This window comes from Schistocerca serialis, chromosome 8 (assembly GCF_023864345.2).
Source record: "Schistocerca serialis cubense isolate TAMUIC-IGC-003099 chromosome 8, iqSchSeri2.2, whole genome shotgun sequence".
Taxonomy (NCBI): Eukaryota; Metazoa; Arthropoda; class Insecta; order Orthoptera; family Acrididae; genus Schistocerca; species Schistocerca serialis.
In genome coordinates, this window is record NC_064645.1 from 487807643 (window position 1) to 487824999 (window position 17357).

Below are 17357 nucleotides of genomic sequence, written 5' to 3' on the forward strand. Positions count from 1 at the left end.
GTTGCATCTCATTGGTCACATTGCTCTCCCTAAGGCAATAATTCTCCTTCGCACAGTCTTCCTTTCATTCTCCACAGTGTATGGGATACGAAATTCTATTCTGTGACATCACTAAACTGTACCAGCTCCTCATTTACAAACACATTCATGTACCACGAAAGGATGTCCTTACTGTAGCTGCAGTCAAAATGGAGGGGTATCTGTGCAGAGACCAGACAAATATACAGTTCCTGAAGAGAGGCAGCAGTGATTTCAATAGTTCCTGGGACAAAAGTCTGGATTATTGACTTATCTGGCCTTTTAACATTAGCCAGAAGGGCCTTCCTATGCAGGTACTACAAAAGGTTGAAAGCAATGTGAAATTACAGCCATTATTTTTCCAGAGGGCATGCAGCTCTACTATTTGGTTAAATCATGATGGTATCCTCTTGGGTAAAATGTTCTGGAGGGCATATACTTTGTTGGGGTCTCCAGGCAGGGACTACACAGGGGGATGTCATCATCCATCCATACTGCTGTTTATACATATGACTATTAAAGGAGAAATAGTTGTAGGTTGATACTACCCTAAGCAGTGGAATAAATTCTGCAGTTAAACTAAACAGTCATTCTACTTGTTGCAGTGTGGAATGTCAGCAGAAAGACTGGAACTTCTGTTCTGATGACAGGGTGTATACGACCCGGGAGATCTGGGAAAAACACGGGAATTTTTTCATCCGGGAGAAAACCGAGAAAAACCCGGGAATTTTTTAGAATTCCGGGAATTTTTCATTGTTTTAGTTTTCAGTTAAATTTTTGTAACTTTGACTGGTAAGAACCAATACTCTAACAAAGAATATTACTGCATCTCGCTACTGAAGATTAATACTGCAGCAATAAAAAACGAACGAGAGAAAAAAAGAAAATAAAACTTTAATTTGCAAAGGAAATGCACCATATACAACAACAAAACACATTGCTCATACAAGCGTTTGCCAACAGCAAAACGCGTCAAAGGCTTAACGAAGACTATTCATGACAACAAATTGCCTCCGATGAGCGTGACGTCACAATTGTTTACATTAGATTTGTTTGAGCAGTTGCGAGCGAGATTATGAGCATGTACACTTGAGTCGCATTTCAGTAGTACCCTCTCCTACTACTGGCTACAGAAGTGTGGCAGTTAGCAGTATAAGCAATAGCAGCAAGCAGCCAGATGCTATCCGGAAAAATTTTACTGGTGCGCCTAAGCTGCCAGATTCATGTATGCGCAACAGGCCCGGAACTAGGGGGCGGGGGCAAACGGGTATCTGCCGCGGGCGACAGTTTCAGTGGGGGGAGGGGAGAGGGGCACCAAATTCATATTATTGAGGAAATGGACCTTGTTTCACAAAGCGCCAAGCATCCAGCGCTCGTTGGTATATCGATTACTCATATGATTTTGAACGCATCCCTGTTGGTTTTTGAACAAATTCTAAGTTGATTTCTGAAATAATCGCAAGTTGATTTTTGAATGCGTGCATAGTGTACTTGATGTGTCTGTCAGGGGAATCCGCTTCGCATCTAGAAAGAAACTATCCTGCAGACCAAAGGGAATGGGTCTATATGAGCTGAGTGGAATAAAGCCGAACGGGTGAATGAGTGCCAATCGCCGTTTATGTGGTTAATTGGGTTTGCAAATGATCAGCGTTGTTATAACTGCTAGCGAATTCCATAGATTCAGACTAACAGAGTGGAAATAAATGAATAAAAGGAATAACAGGCACAAATATTGCGTATTTTTCTCCTCCGTGTATCCAAGGAAATGAAATTTTGACATAAAATTTTTGGCCAGACCGCCACACTACTAAGGGCCACTTATACAGTCCCCGGCTAGCAGCCGCTACAGTTCTTTTCTGGGAGTAGTGCGGAAAACGTGTTGTACGAACACGTAATAACGCCTAACCGGAGAATAAATGCGGGTTAACTAAACCAGTGATTGTGGCAGGGAGGTGAAGATAACCAGAGAATAAGTTTTGACACTGGCAGGAATAGTTACAGAATTAGTGATGACAAGATTGTTTGTTAGAACAAGGAAGGAGAAGAAGCGGGGACTCACAAATTACGGAAGAATATGACGATTCCAAATTTATATAAAAATTTCGTACTACTACTACTTTTCGATCTAATGCTTCAGAAGCTATAGAGTATGAATGAAATGTGAAACTATTTCCTACCATAAAACTTTTTGCTTGTAGTTGGTCTAATAGGCATTTGATATTGGTACTTCGTGAATTATATTCTGTCTGGTCTTGGGTTCCATTTGTATTAACAGCTTTTTTAGTATTAGACAACATCATTTCGTTTTTTGAAGTGGCAAAGCGTTTGATGAACTTTGGTGAGATAATAGATCCTTTCACAAAAAGGAAAGGACACCATGTAAAGCTGCAGCAAAGTTAGAGAGAAATTAAGGACTGAAGAAATGTGTACTGTCTTGCTTGTCACTTCTCTTTACTCGTTTTATATATCCTATATTTAATTTTATGTCACACAAAACAGCAAGTTATTAGCTAATAGGCTGTAAAGACTGCAAATTTTCTGAAGAGTACTTGTTCTGCCGGTTACAAATAATCCCATCCAGTATTAATTGCGAGATTTTTTTAAAGAGGGGCATGATGTCAGACTGGCCAACTGGGAGCAGGAGAGGCACCACAGGACATTTTAATTTCCACTGTCCTGAATATAGTTTGATGGCACCCATTACAAAATATTACATGTTTGAATTCCACAGAGCGAAATTCAGAGACGTGCGACAGAAGAATGCTGTGTGAGGAGGCGTGGCACTGCACTTTGGCACGCTTAAGACCAAATAACATGTCTTACTATCCCTCGAGCATATATGTTTCATGTATCAGACTCTTCAGAAAGATGTACGCTACAAAATGAACATATTTTATAAAAGTCGATTTTTTAAAATATGCAGTGTGCATGTTGCTGCAATCAGACATCTTTCCAAAACGTGTTTTTTCCCCCTGAGTTTCGTTTTCTAAAGTGCCTGGAAATTCTACGCCGGTGTATAAAACCACAACCATTGAAAGGATTGATAAGTTTTACAGTTCCGAGGAAAATTGTACTGCTACTTAAAACGGAAAAAGTGTGCTTTCATCCGGGAGAAATTCTATTTTTAACTGGAAAAAATCCGGGAATTTTTTTTTTCTCGTCCACGTATACACCCTGAATGAATACAGGATTATAAACAAATATTAAAATAGGGATAACTCGAAGCAGGTCTGATAATAAATAAGATGACAAGAATATGGGTAAATTACTACAAAGAGCATTGTGAACACGTTACCACAGCCTAGAAAGACATCAAGCCAACACCTCCTGCAGTAGTAGAAGTTTTAAGAGATTGAAAGTATATATGCCAGGGTAAAAGAAGTTATTGAACTGCTCAAGGGAGATGAAAATTTAATTGTAATGGGGGACTGGAATTTGATAATAGGTAAAAGAAGAGAAGGAAAAATAATAGAGAACATGGACTGGTTGGCAAGAAATAAAAGAGAAAGTCACATGGTAGAATTTTGCCCAGAGCATAATTTGTTCATTGCTAACACTTGGTTTAACAATCATGAAAGAAGGTTGTGGAGACATTGAAAGGTTTCAGACTGATTTATAATGGTACGACATAGAGTTCGGAACCAGATTTTAAACTGTAAAACGTTGAAATGAAATGATCGTATTGTTGGCCAGGAGGCCCCATTCGGGGGAGTTCAGCCGCCGTATTGCAAGTCCATGGGGGCAGATGGGGACTCTGAGCACAGTTTATTGGTTATGACCTGCAGATTAAAACTGATGAAATTGGGAAAAAGGTGGGAAATTAAGGTTATGGGCCTGAATAAATTGGAGCCAAATGTCAATAATTTCGGAGGGAACCTTAGGCAATGTTTGACAGGAATGGGAAGGAATGCAATAGAAGATGAAGGGATAGCATTGCAGGCTGAAATATGTAGCATATTCCAAACCTAAGGTCTGCTTGGTCATAAGAAATAAACTCATGAGGAAATGTTTTTATTGACCGTAATATTGTACTACATACCTGCTTTACTTTTACACATAATCACCATTCATATCTATACACTTTTTGTGAAACTGGACCAGCCTCTTATACCCCTCTTCAGAGAAGTCTGCCACCTGAGAATTGAACCAATTGGTAACGCCAGTCTTGAGTTTGAAATCATTATGCACCCAGTTCCATTTTTTCAAATGTAAGAAGAGGAAATAGCCACTTGGTGTGAGGCCAGGCCTATACAGAGGGTGCTTAAAAAGTTTCCAACAAAAGACTTGGTTTCTGCAGCAGTGTGAGGGCATGTGTTGTCGTGAAGGAGGATTAGCCAGACGGCAGTTTCCTCTAGCATCGATTTTGGATCGCACATCTCAGTTTGGTTAGTGTTTCAATGTATATGTTGACTGTAATTGTTGACCCACAATACAGGAAATCAATCAAAAGGATTCCCTTTCTGTAAACGGTAGCCATCATTTTTCTATTTGGGAGCAGAGATTGCTTAAGCTTTTTTGGTTTGGGTGAATTGAATGGCACCACTGTATCGACTGTTGTTTCAATTCTGTGTTGGTGTATGATATCCATGCTTGTCACCCATTACAATGTGGGAAAACAAACGATCTTCATCTTGTCTATAATGCTCCAAAAACTGTCATGCACTATGCATTCTTTGCTCTTTGTGCTGATCAGTGACCATTTTTGAAGTCCACCTTGCACACAGTATGTGATATCAAAGCTACTTAGTGACAGCCCTGTAAACTGAGTTTTATAGCAGCATTTTGGAATTCATCTTGAGGTTGAAGCCTTTCTATCTGTGTTTGTTTACAAATAGATTTGTTTTTAAAGAGGGACTGTCTTGATCGAAACACCCTTAAAAATAGTGTTTTGCTCAAGTCAGACCCTTTACAAAACCAAATTTATTTTGGAATTCGTTAGCCAGACCACTAACTGTCCATCACCAATCACTTTGAAGTTTTTGGTTCACTTGATCAGCTATCCTTGGATACAAAGAATATATTGAATTTAATTGAAAAAGAAGAACATGTTATAATGCATGGAATGAAGCAGGCAAATAAGAATACAGATGTCCAAAGAATGTGATTAATAGAAAATGGAGCATTGCCAGGCGAAATGGCTGGAGAAGAAACACAAGCCTGTAGAAGTGTGCATGACTAGGGGAATGATAGAGGCTGCCTATAAGAAAAATTTGAAGAAAAGACAAACAGCTGTCTAAATATCAAGTGCTCAGATGGCCAGCTAGTATAGTTAAAGAAGGAAAAGCTGAAATGTGGGAGAAATGTAAGATGAGATGTACAAGTGAAATAAAGTTGAAGGCAATATAGGAAGGGAAGAGGAAGTAATTCCAAGATAAGTTGGGAGTATGATACTGTGAGAAGAATTGACACATCACTGAAAGAAGTTGAAACAAGGCCCCTAGCATAGACAACATTCTCTCTGAATTATCAAAATCCTTAAAAGAACCCATGCTGACAAAACTATTCCTTGTGGTTTGTAAGGCATATGAGACAGTCGAAATACTCTCAGACTTCAAGAAGAAAGTGACAATTTCAATTCCAAAGAAGGAGGGTGCTGAGAGATGTGAATATTAGTCAGCTGCCAATCTATTAAGCCAAGGTTACATAATTTGAAGTAAATTATTTGCAGAAGAATGGAAAAACTGGTATAATTTGATCATTGGGAGAGTAGTTCGGGGTTTGGAGAAGTTTAGAAACACACAAGGGAATATTGACCATATGACTTATCTTCAGAAGATAGGTTACAGAAATGCAAACCTATGTTTGTAGCATTACAGACATAGAGAAAGCTTTTGATAATGTTGGTCAGAGTACACTCTTTGACATTCTGAAGATAACATGGATAAAATACGGAGAACGAAATGTTATCTACAACTTGGACAGAAACCAGACTTCAGTTAAAAGTGCCAAAGGACTTGAAAAGGAGGAAGTGGTTGAGAAATGAATGAGATGGGGTTGTAGCCTATTCTCAATGTTATTTCAATCCATACATTTAACAAGCAGCAAACGGAACCAGAGAAAAATTTGGAGAGAGAATTAGAGTTCAGGGAGAAGAAATAAACATGTTGAGGTTTGCTGATGACACTGGACAGCCAAAGATGTGGAAGAACTGTTCAACAAAATGGGTAGTGTCTTCAACAGAAGTTACGAGATCAATATAAACTAAAGGAAAACAAGGTAATGGAATGTAGTAGAATTAAATCAGGTGGTGCTGAGGGAATCGTATTAGAAAATGAAACACTAAAAAGTGCCAGATGAGTTTTTCTATTTGATCAGCAGAATAACTAATTATGTTCGAAGTAGATAGGATATAAAATGCAGAATGGTAATTGCAAGAAAATCATTTCTGAGAAAGAGAAATATGGAAATCTACTTTAAGTGAAAGCGATAAGAAGTCTTACCTAAAGGTGATAGTTGGGTGATGGCCTTATATGGAATTGAAATGTGGATGATAAACAATTTAGACATGAAGAGAATAGAAGCTTTTGAAATTTGGTACTGGAAGAAGGGATCGGTTGACACACACATCGTGAAGAATCAAGGAATAGTCAGTTTGGTATTGGAGGAAAACATTTATTGTATACATTGTAAAGGGAGATATAGATGTTGAATACATAAAGCAAGTTCAAATGATTGTACATTGCATTAGTTATGCAGCGACAAAGAGACTTGTACTGTCAAGCAATGGAAAGTCCAGTTTGGAATATGAGCAATATTATGAAATGGATAGATTGCAACTCACAGTGAGAGAGCAACTCACTGTAGAGATGACACATTGAGTTGCAGACAGACAATGAAAAGACTATTACATATTGAGAAAACACACACAGCCACACGGGGAGGTACACCTCATGCATACATGTGCTGCTGTGATCAGAATGCTACTCTCTAGGTGAACAAGAGCAGCAATCAGGATTGGGTGGGAAAGGGGGAGACATAGCAGGGTACGGGTGGGGTTTGCATTGGGGGGGGGGGGGGGGGGGGGGGGAGAGCAGAAGACCGTAATAGAAAGTGCAGAAAAAAAAAAAAAACTGGCAGTGCATGCTGGGGCTAGATGGCAGCAGGACAGTACTGCCAGGCACAGCACTGGGAGGCTGTGGGGGATGGAGTGGGAGTAGGAATGGGAAGTGGAAAAGGAGAGGAACAGAGAAGGGGAAGAGATCAGCAGGTGTGTGGGGAGAAAGGGGCACATAATGAGGGTGAGGGTATGTGAAGTGGAACGAGGTGATAGAACAGATGGGGTGGACACTGTTGGGTGGAGGGTACGAGGACAGTAAGTTGCCATAGGTTGAGGCCGGGATAATTTTGTGAGTGAAGGATGCGTTCTAAGAATTACTCCCATCTGCGCAGTTCATAAAAACTCTGGAGCTGCCAGCTATAGCAATCATGTGTGCATGAGGTATACTCAGTTTTGTGTGTGTGTGTGTGTGTGTGTGTGTGTGTGTGTGTGTGTGTGGTTTTTTTTAAAGTCTTTTCATTTTGCCTGTTTGCAAGTCAGCATTTCATCTTTACGGTGAATAGCAGTCTGCCTCATAATATTGTTGAGGTTTGTACTTTGTCATGTAACACATGACATACTATGCAGAAGTACACCATCAATAACTTACAGATCCGTTTTTTTAAATTTTGCAACATGGAAGAAAAGAAAAACAGAAAACAATTTTTAGTGCTGTTTAGTGTTCTGTCTGTCTTCTTTCTCTGTGAGAAATTTGATCATGAAACGGCATGTGTCATCCTGGCAACTGTCTTCACAGTAAGCATAGGTTCTTTTCTAACATTGGGAGTAACACATCCATCCTACAGTTGTTTTAGTGTGCTTATTTGTACCAGTATAGTAGGATAGAATGACAAGAAATTATTTTCATAACATCCCTCAGGTGCAGGGTATACACATGTATTTTAAAACAACATTAATTTTGAGCATACATATTCATTACATGGAATCTGCTACTATTTTGTCCACTTCATCTTACTTGAACTTCACTTTCCGAAACAGAAAGATTTTGTGGAGCCATATTTTTAATGACTCCATTATTCCAGATTCATTTCCTGGCACAGTATGGGTGGAAGGAGGATTTAAATTTTCCTCCAGTGATGAGGTAATTAGAGCTGAAGGATAAACTCTGTCTGGACAGAGATTTTTATTCTGTTCATTCCAAATGCATGCCCAGTGCTTTAACAATTTCTTTACCTCACTTGGTCACTCAGACTCCAGTAAATTTAAGAAAAACTCAATATTGACCTGCAATCTAATTTCTTCATAGGTGACACATGATTGAAAATAGAAAGGAAGAGAGATCTCTAAATGTCTTAAAATGGTTAGGAAAGTTCGAGATTACAAGAAACTTTTAATCAACTAATGTATTTCAGAATTAGCGGTTTCTACATATCATTGTTTTTCCAAGTAATTTCTTGCTATGCTATATTGATGTACAGACTTCTGCCAAGAAACAGCAAAGAATATGAAGTAAATGTTGGGATCAACACTACCCTGTGCACTGCTAGCAATTCATTGTCTTAGAATATGTAGTGTCACTGCACACACTCTGTACAAAATTCATATTATAATACCTTATTGCCTACTTCTGTAAATCTGCTTTCTTATTTCAAGATGTAATTCTTACTAAAATATACAGGAAAGTTGTTTGTGTTGATATTTGTAGGTATTGGTTGGTTATATTGAAGACTGCCTGAAGGGTGGAAATATGATTGAAGAAATGGGTCTACACCCTAACACAGCTGGTGAGAGGGGCCTTAAACTACTTGTGGTGAGTAATTGCATTTAATTAGTTTTTGTAGCTGTCTAAAATATCAATCATTTGATAGTTGAGAAAAAGAGGCATTTAAGAATGAAGTGTTAGGAAAGGAATCAAATAGATCTTATTCAACTGTTGGAATGTTACAATTGTTTGTGGCCAGGTTGTCCCGTGTCCTATGATATATGCAGGAATAGTTGGGCCTGTGATGGAAAAGTATCTAATGACAGAGGCTACCAGAAATGACCACATATCCATAATTGGTAAATGTATGTCTGTTACTAGATAATACAAATATATGTTTTAAGCCTTTTGATTGTCGGACACAAATAGGACAACTCTCTTTTTATCCAATTTCCTGACGAGTAAAATGCAATAACAATAATCAGTTTCTGCATGTTCAGCAGCTGTGGTCCTATACATACTAAAGAATTCGTGCAGGGACAGATTAAAAATTGAGAACATTGATGTAGCTGATAGTGTGGATAGTAGCCACATTCAGGTAGAGATTGCCAAAAGATAATATAAACAATAAATAAGCCAGAGACTTCAATACATGAGCTCCTGAAATGAGTTGTCCACTCTTAAACTACCATTTAAAATACTCACTCATGAATTAGCAAGGCTGAATTGATAGACTTGCTCTTTGGATGATGGAAGTGTGACTTGATGCTGTCCACCACACTACACAAGTGAGTCCAACTAAAAAGAAAATACTTGTGTATGGCAATTTTATATTGGTTTAAGAATTTAGAAATGGAGAAGTCCGAGTAATACGCTTAAGCATTTGGTGTTGGTTAGTGGACTATTTAAAAATGTTTAGGTTGTATGACTTCTTGAGGCAGATGTTTTTAGAGAAGACATAAAAATCTTACCAGAAACTGCTTTACTGACTTTTTAATTATACAACCAGTTAAATCTGTAAGCTATGTTTTTACAAGGCATCTTTGACTAAGAACATTGTATAAATTAATTCTGGGCACAGAAGACTGGAATATATAAAACCTGGGTAGTGATATAAGCCATATTCAGGGACCGTAAATTAGAAATACAAACATCCTCTTGTTTTCATAAGGATTGTTGAAATTCGTATACAGTGCCAGTACAAAAGTTGTTACAGTGTTCTCCAAAGAAGTGACTTTATGACAGAAATATCCCAAATCTATGACAGATATGCTGTAGTGATAGAGCTTCAAACATCACAGGGGCACTTATAGTTACAACAGGTGTATACAGTAATGAAAAAAATAAAGATAGTAAATTATAAGAGACTAAATCAAGCAGTGGAAAATCGAGAGTGGAATAACAGCAATACTAAAAGGACAGATTGCTACTCACCACATAGAGCAGGCATTGAGTCGCAGACCGCACATTTAAGTTTTTGGCTAAGATGCCTTCATTGGAAACAGAAACACACTCTCCTGCCACTGTGGCCTGACTGCAGACTACAGACTGTAGCTGTGTCTGACATAAGCAGCAGCAGCCTGCATTGGGAATGGTGGGTGGGGGGGTTGGGGGTTGTAAGGAAGAGGGATAGCAGGATCGAGGTGGGAGAAAGTGTTGTGCTGCCTGTGAGAGAGTGCAGGGACAGACCTCTGTATGACCCTCTTACAAGGAAATGGTCCAGTCCAGCATATCAAAACCTGCCCTTACATTTTTTTTATGTATTAAGAATATACTGAAAGAAACACAGTGTTGAAGTTTTAGCTGCTAAGACACACTGCAAGTATAAAGGTTATTCCACTCCATGATAGGCTGATTGGATGCATGTGCAACATGGCTGGTACATATCCTTGACTGACGGCACATCGGTAAACAGTTAACAAAGCACAACACAATCATAATTTGTAAAGCAAATTTCAGTTTCCGCTCATAGTTTCACTGACACAGTTGTTCACAGTTATTGCTCAAATTTGTAACTCATTGAGTATCCATAATAATTAGCAGCTGCCTTTGTGGTATCACAAAGTGTTAAGAGTGGAGGTAAACCAAGTTTTTATATACTTTCTAATAGCACCTGTCTCTGTGCAGATTCTGGAGTTCCACAGGAACCTGATAGCCAATTACTGTTTTTATTTTTCGACCTTACAAAGATAGAACAAGAAGAATGTGGTATGCAGTTGAAATCACCTACTTCTCCTGAAGACTTACATATGTATTATTCATCAGATAGTTTCTTGGACATTAATTTGAATGAAATCAACATTTCATTAGAAGAAAGAAGAAGTAACTCTGACAATTTCCTGAATTGTGGTTCGAACAATGATTGTTGATTGAAGTCCAGAGCAAAAATACAATACCTTCCTAACCTAAAGAAAACGTGGAGAGTAATAGCTTTCAGTGACAAAGAAAAGGCTGGAAATCTTTTGATTAAATGAAGGAGGACCAAATACTTGAAGTTAATTTGTCTGCAAAGCAGGTTTTGTTTTGTAAAATTTGAATGTAACTTATCTAAATGGAAGAAAGATTTACACCCAGTGCGAAATATGCACACAGCATTGTATCTGTCTTCAAGAACCTTAAAGCAAGAGAGTAATTTTCAATACTACATCTGAAATGTCTTATTACCAATCACTGTGAATAATTTAGTGATTTTGTTGGACCTTTGGCCTAGACATAATGACACCTCTGGCTTTGAGAAGAATGAAAAGACTGTTAATATAATTTGGATTCCACCCGGAACTAATAGTTTGATTCAGCCGCCAATAAAGAAATTTTTTGACAGTGTAAAGCATTATTCAGAAAATTGCCAGACAATCTAATTTCCAATAGCTCTTTATCATGCCAGGTTTATCATCGTAACAGTATTGTTAACTTCAGTCATTTGTGCATTGTCAGTTTGCATTAACACAGTTTACAAATGTGACAAAGTATGTCTGGTACACTGCAAAATATCCAGAACAAAAGCCATGATCATTTCGTACTCTGTCTCAATTCTGTCTAAATAAAACTAGTAATTACTGTCAATTGCCTGTATATGCCAATTTTTTTTTGGTACCAGATGTGACTTACCGAAGGAAAATGTTTATTTTCATCATCCAGTACACCCTTCACATTTTTGTGATGACTAGAGAGAATAAACAAGGAACTGTTTCATTGTTAGTAAAATATAAATTATTCAAAAATTACCATAAGAACTGTGCTACAAATTTTTTTTATAAGATATTTCATATCAACAAATTAAAGTCTTGAAGTCATCTGTAATGTAACACAATACACTGCTTTGATTTTGTTTCCTCTGCCAGTCAGTTGTGTAACAGTTACATCTGCAACAGTTTAACTGTCAATATGAACTACACATTATTCAAAAAATTAAGATGTGATACATTTTTGGTATGTTCAAGTGCTTCAAATTCACATGTGTGCACCTTGAACTCTGTGCTATGCAGTGCTACACTTTCTCATCATGTCTGTGTCTGCGTAAGAATAAGAATATTTATTAGCCGTTCAGTATTTTCTTATACAATGGGCTTTGTCTATAAGCTCAATTACAGTATAAAGGTGGTTATATTCTCATAACAATGTATATACAAATCATATGAATGTTAGTATAGTACAATAAAAAAAGAAAACATTATACAAATTTATATTAAGTGGGGAGTATTCATGTTGATGACATTATGTCATTATCATATACATGTTGATAACACTATGTCATCATCCTAAGATATTGATACAAATATAGAGCACTCGAAGTAGGTCTATTATGGCTATGTGTTAGATATTATTTTTCCAAATTTAGGTCCTACTTCAGCAGAGGTACCTTTCTCTATGTTAAAACAGCAAATCTGCCATATTACAATCTTTATATTCATCAACTGAGTAAAATGCTTTACCTTTGAGCCATTGACCCAATGTTGTCTTAAATTTATTTTTAGATACTGTTTGTACAATTTTAGGGAGCATATTAAACAGTTAGAGGCCTACATATTTATAACTATTATGTATATTTGATGTGACTTACCATACGAAAGCGCTGGCAGGTCGATAGAAACACAAACAGACACATACATACACACAGAAGTCAAGCTTTCGCAACAGACTGTTGCCTCATCAGGAAAGAGGGAAGGAGAGGGAAAGACGAAAGGAAGTAGGTTTTAAGGGAGAGGGTAAGGAGTCATTCCAATCCCGGGAGCGGAAAGACTTACCTTAGGGGGAAAAAAGGATGGGCATACACTCGCGCGCGCACACACACACACATATCCATCCACACATATACAGACACAAGCAGACATATTTAAAATAAATATATTTTTCCCGCATGGAATGTTTCCCTCTATTATATTAACTATTATGTATCTTGGACAATCTAGAGTATGGCAGATCAATTGTGTGGTTTTGTCTTGTATTATGGGTGTGGACAGATGACCTAAGGGTATATTGAGCTATGCTTCCTTTTACATGTAATAAGCAATAATAGATGTACAAACAAGGAACTGTCATGATGTTAAATTTCTTGAAATGTTCCCTGCATGTATCCCTAGGAGATTAACCCACTATACAGTGAAGAGCTTTTTTTGCCATCTGAAAATTGATACTGAATTGGGAGAATTTCCCCAGAACAGAATACCATATGAAAGATGGGGGTGGATATAAGCAAAATATGAATGCAGCAGTAAGTTTTGGCTGACATTATTTCTGAGCTTATAAAGTAGGAACATAGCACGTGCAAGTTTAGAACAGACATATGTGATATGTTTATCCCAGCTAACTTTCTGGTCAATCATAATTCCTAACAGTTTAACAGACTTATTTTCTTTGTTTGATACCTTCAAGTTAAAGAATATTTCCTCAGTTTTTGCTTCATTTATGAATAGGGAGTTTGTACTAAACCAATGAACCGATTTTTCAAACATTATATTATTTTTTTCTCCTACAGATTCAAGAGCCTGTCCTGAATTGATAAAAGTTGTATCGTCCGCATAGAGGACTGTTTTACAGGGTAAATACGTATTCAAGGGATTGTGTACTAGGCAGGAAGGGCTGTACAAACTACTATTATAAGTGGTTCTTTGTGTTACAGAACTGAGCACTGTAACATTTTTTTTTTTCTTGGTTTAATAGTTCCAGTGTGCCTTAGCAGCTACAATTTTGACAGGGCATTTCCCTTGGTATATTCTTCCTGTGTGAAAAATTTCAGGATAGGTTATGACATGTTAGATTTGACAATTCCCTTGTTAGTGTGTGCTCCCCATGGTCCCTACCCCCACCCCCACCCTCAACCTTGTTTAGAACACAGACAACAAATTAGGACTAACCTATTTCAAAGAAGTAAATTTTGTCACCACCATGAGCTTTCAGTGTCAGTTGTTCTCAGTTGTTCAGGATTATCTGGGTGATATCATCATTCACACAAGGGTCACTAAAGCCATGGATTGAATGGGATATGCTTTTTACATCTCCCATTGGACAGGAACACAGTGTTTTTATAGTGAAGCTGATACCCACTAACAGAGTTGTATGTTTTATTAAACAGTTCTCCCTTGTTTGTGTTTTAATTTGTAGTGTTCCAATGAACAGTTTCCAGGATATTCATTGCTGTTACCCTTGTCACCCTACCATAATAGCTGCTCATGATATTCTCTTTGACCTTAGTCATACTGCTTGCTTAATTCTCTCTCTCTCTCTCTCTCTCTCTCTCTCTCTCTCTCTCTCTCTCTCTCTCTCTCTCTCTCAGCCCGAAGCCAGGTGGATATCCCACGGAATGAACTGGCCAACCATTTGCATAGAGAAGCATTTACTTGCCCGTCATTTGTGTTGATTACCCAAGGTGAGAATTTGTTGGTGCAAATAAGACCTCTTCTCACTTGGTGAGCTACTGCCATCCCTATTAAACTCTGTACTGTAAGGAGACAACTGCTGCCTGGTGCTGCTCCCTTCATTTCTCTGCGAAGGGAACCACATCGTCTCTGCATCAGACTAACCTATAGTTTTATCATATGTAATGAGCCACCCCCATATCGTAGTTGCAGAGCCTTACAGACAGTAGCTCATTTCCAGGTGGGGTGCCACTTCCTTCTGGATCTCTTAAATTTGGTCTTCTGGATTCTTTGTCTCTAATATTGGCAGATGACGCAGGACAGTTTATCCACTTCTTCATTTTTTCCATGAAAATAGTTTTTATTCTCAGGTATAAAGTTGTAAACTTTTTTCAGTCTGGATGGAGGGAGGTCGGAGTTGGTGTATCTCTCACCACATGCCGGATATGAGTGACTCTCGACCCAACTTTCTATGCCAGCTGCCTTAATCATCTCTTACTCTGTTTACTTTCTTTTAGATTTGGTTAGCTCTTTTTTTCTGCCAAAGCCTATTTTCTGTTTTAGGGGCAGCATTCCTGTGATGAGTGGGTGCTGTTCTCATCTTTAACACTTTGACTATAGCGGATTGGTGGTTTGACAATTATAGGAGGGTAAGCCCATATTGCATGCAGGACCCTGGGGACACTTCTTTGCCTTACCCAAGTGGTTATTTTTCTCAGTGTGTTTCATTAATGCTAGTCCATTTAACAAAGGAGAATTAGTGGAAAAATTTGTGTAGTAAAATATTTTTGTACAGTAATAGAGGGGACTGTGATGAATAACTCTCTAAATATCCTGCCCAGAGGGGTGTGAGCATGGGGGTGAGAGGCATGTGAAGGTAACTTCATGTTTTTCTTGACTATCTTGAAAACTGTGGCTCATAGTGAAAATATTTCATAGTACAAAAGTAAGCTACATTAAATTTATTACAAAAAATGTCTGATTCATTTTTTCCTATGCCATATGGTTTCTGCATTGTAGGGATGGGCAAATCACACATTATTAAAAATAATGTTTTGATAGTATTAAATTAATGTATATTGCTTAGCAATGTGGGTCAGAACTACTATTTAATGTTTGTACCACACCGAAGTGCAGTAGAGCAGCGTTAAGGATTAATTGGTTATAATAGCGTGGAAAGACTGGGTGGGGGTTGAGGGAAGGTATCTCGCATGGGATTGCGGGTGTGCGTTTCTATCCTCCATGGGCCTGCAAAATAAAAGAGTGAGCAGGCAATTCCCCATTCTGTACTGCACTGCATCACAAAAATCAACTTCAGGATGCTTCACAAAGTTATACGACCCTTCTGCAGCTCACTGTAAGAATCACTGGTGATGCAGTGTGCAAACGTGCTTGGAGGTGTCTATTTTCCACAGAGTGCTTTAACACTTCATAGCATACAGATACAAATTACTAATGATAAGAACACAAGAAACACATGTGGACAGAATTTACGTAAATCTTCGAATGCTGTTCTGCAATGATAGAGGAAAATTGATTCTTAGTCATCCTATAGGACAGCTGTGACACTCTTTTGGGGAAGGTAATTCCCCCTCCACCCCACCACCACCACAAGTGCTGCCCACTTTGCAGTCTGCAGATGGACTATACCTTCCCAGCATTTCCTGTCCACTTCCCTCATGTGAGTAGACAAACCAATTCCACTGAGCTCATGTTTGTATAGTTATTTTCTTTGTATTAAGTAACTGTTCATGTGAAGTTGAAGCTCAACAACTGGAGCTGTCAGCTGTATACCACACTGAGTATCCTGCCCCAAGAGTAACATGCTGTTAATTTTTATTTGACAATGTTGCTTTCATTGTCTCCACTGTCAGTGGCTGGAATACTTTTTACAGCTTGAGGTATCAAATGCATCACCACAGTCTTGGCTCTCCCACTATCCGAAGACACACAGAGGCTTAAATTGGCTTTCTCCATAGCAGATGTAGGTCACCTAGATGTTATGGAACGTAAGATATTTTAACATCAGTCAAGGAATGCATTACAGCAGATTACTGTTCCAGACGTGAATATATTCACAACCTACCTCGGAAGATATACTGTGGATATATAGTAAGCTGCTCCACTCAGTGCAGTCCACTCTACAATGATCAGCAGTTCTGGAATGGCAGAGATTTAGACAGTCTACCAGTAAAAGAATTAATTGCGAGAGAAATTGAGTTCATTAATACACTACCAAGTGACTACAACATGGTTATATGGTGGAAAACATATAAATGAAGTTTTAATGTATACAGTAAACAGTCTTAACATCCTGCCCGAGAAGGACCCTGTGGTTCCTTTTTGTGACGCAGTGCAGTAGAGAGAATGGGGAACTCTCGGCTCACTCTTCATTTTGCAGACCTGAGGAGGAGGGAAGTGCTTGCCCACAGTCGGGCAGTCTACCTTCCCTCATACTTCTGATCTCCAACCCCACCTTTCCAACCTATTACACTTCCAGATTCCTTAATATGTTTCTACTGCATTTAGATGTGGTAGAAACATTTAATATTTGTTCCTTACTCATCTTATTTAACAATATACATTAAACAGTTACATCCTGCCCCTTCTAGTCTTTGTTTTCCACATATTCCTTTCTTCGCCTGCTGATTCTGGAGAGAAATTGCACAGTGCTCATCTTGTTAGACCTCTTAATTTTCACCTCTTTTCTTGTGGTTTTCCCACTTTCATACATTATTACGTTCCGGACATACATTCTCAGAAATTTCGTCCTCAAAAAAAGCAC

At 38.3% G+C, this 17357-nt stretch overlaps 1 protein-coding gene across 2 annotated transcripts in view; it reads left to right on the top strand.

The window, feature by feature from the left end:
* The window catches only part of LOC126416776 (sister chromatid cohesion protein PDS5 homolog B-B), a 190179-nt gene that overhangs the window by 76461 nt on the left and 96361 nt on the right, over positions 1-17357 (top strand). For both annotated transcript variants that reach the window (XM_050084633.1, XM_050084634.1), the window contains exon 12: positions 8721-8825. In XM_050084633.1, the coding sequence (XP_049940590.1) occupies positions 8721-8825 (105 nt within the window). The remainder of the gene's footprint in view (positions 1-8720; positions 8826-17357) is intronic.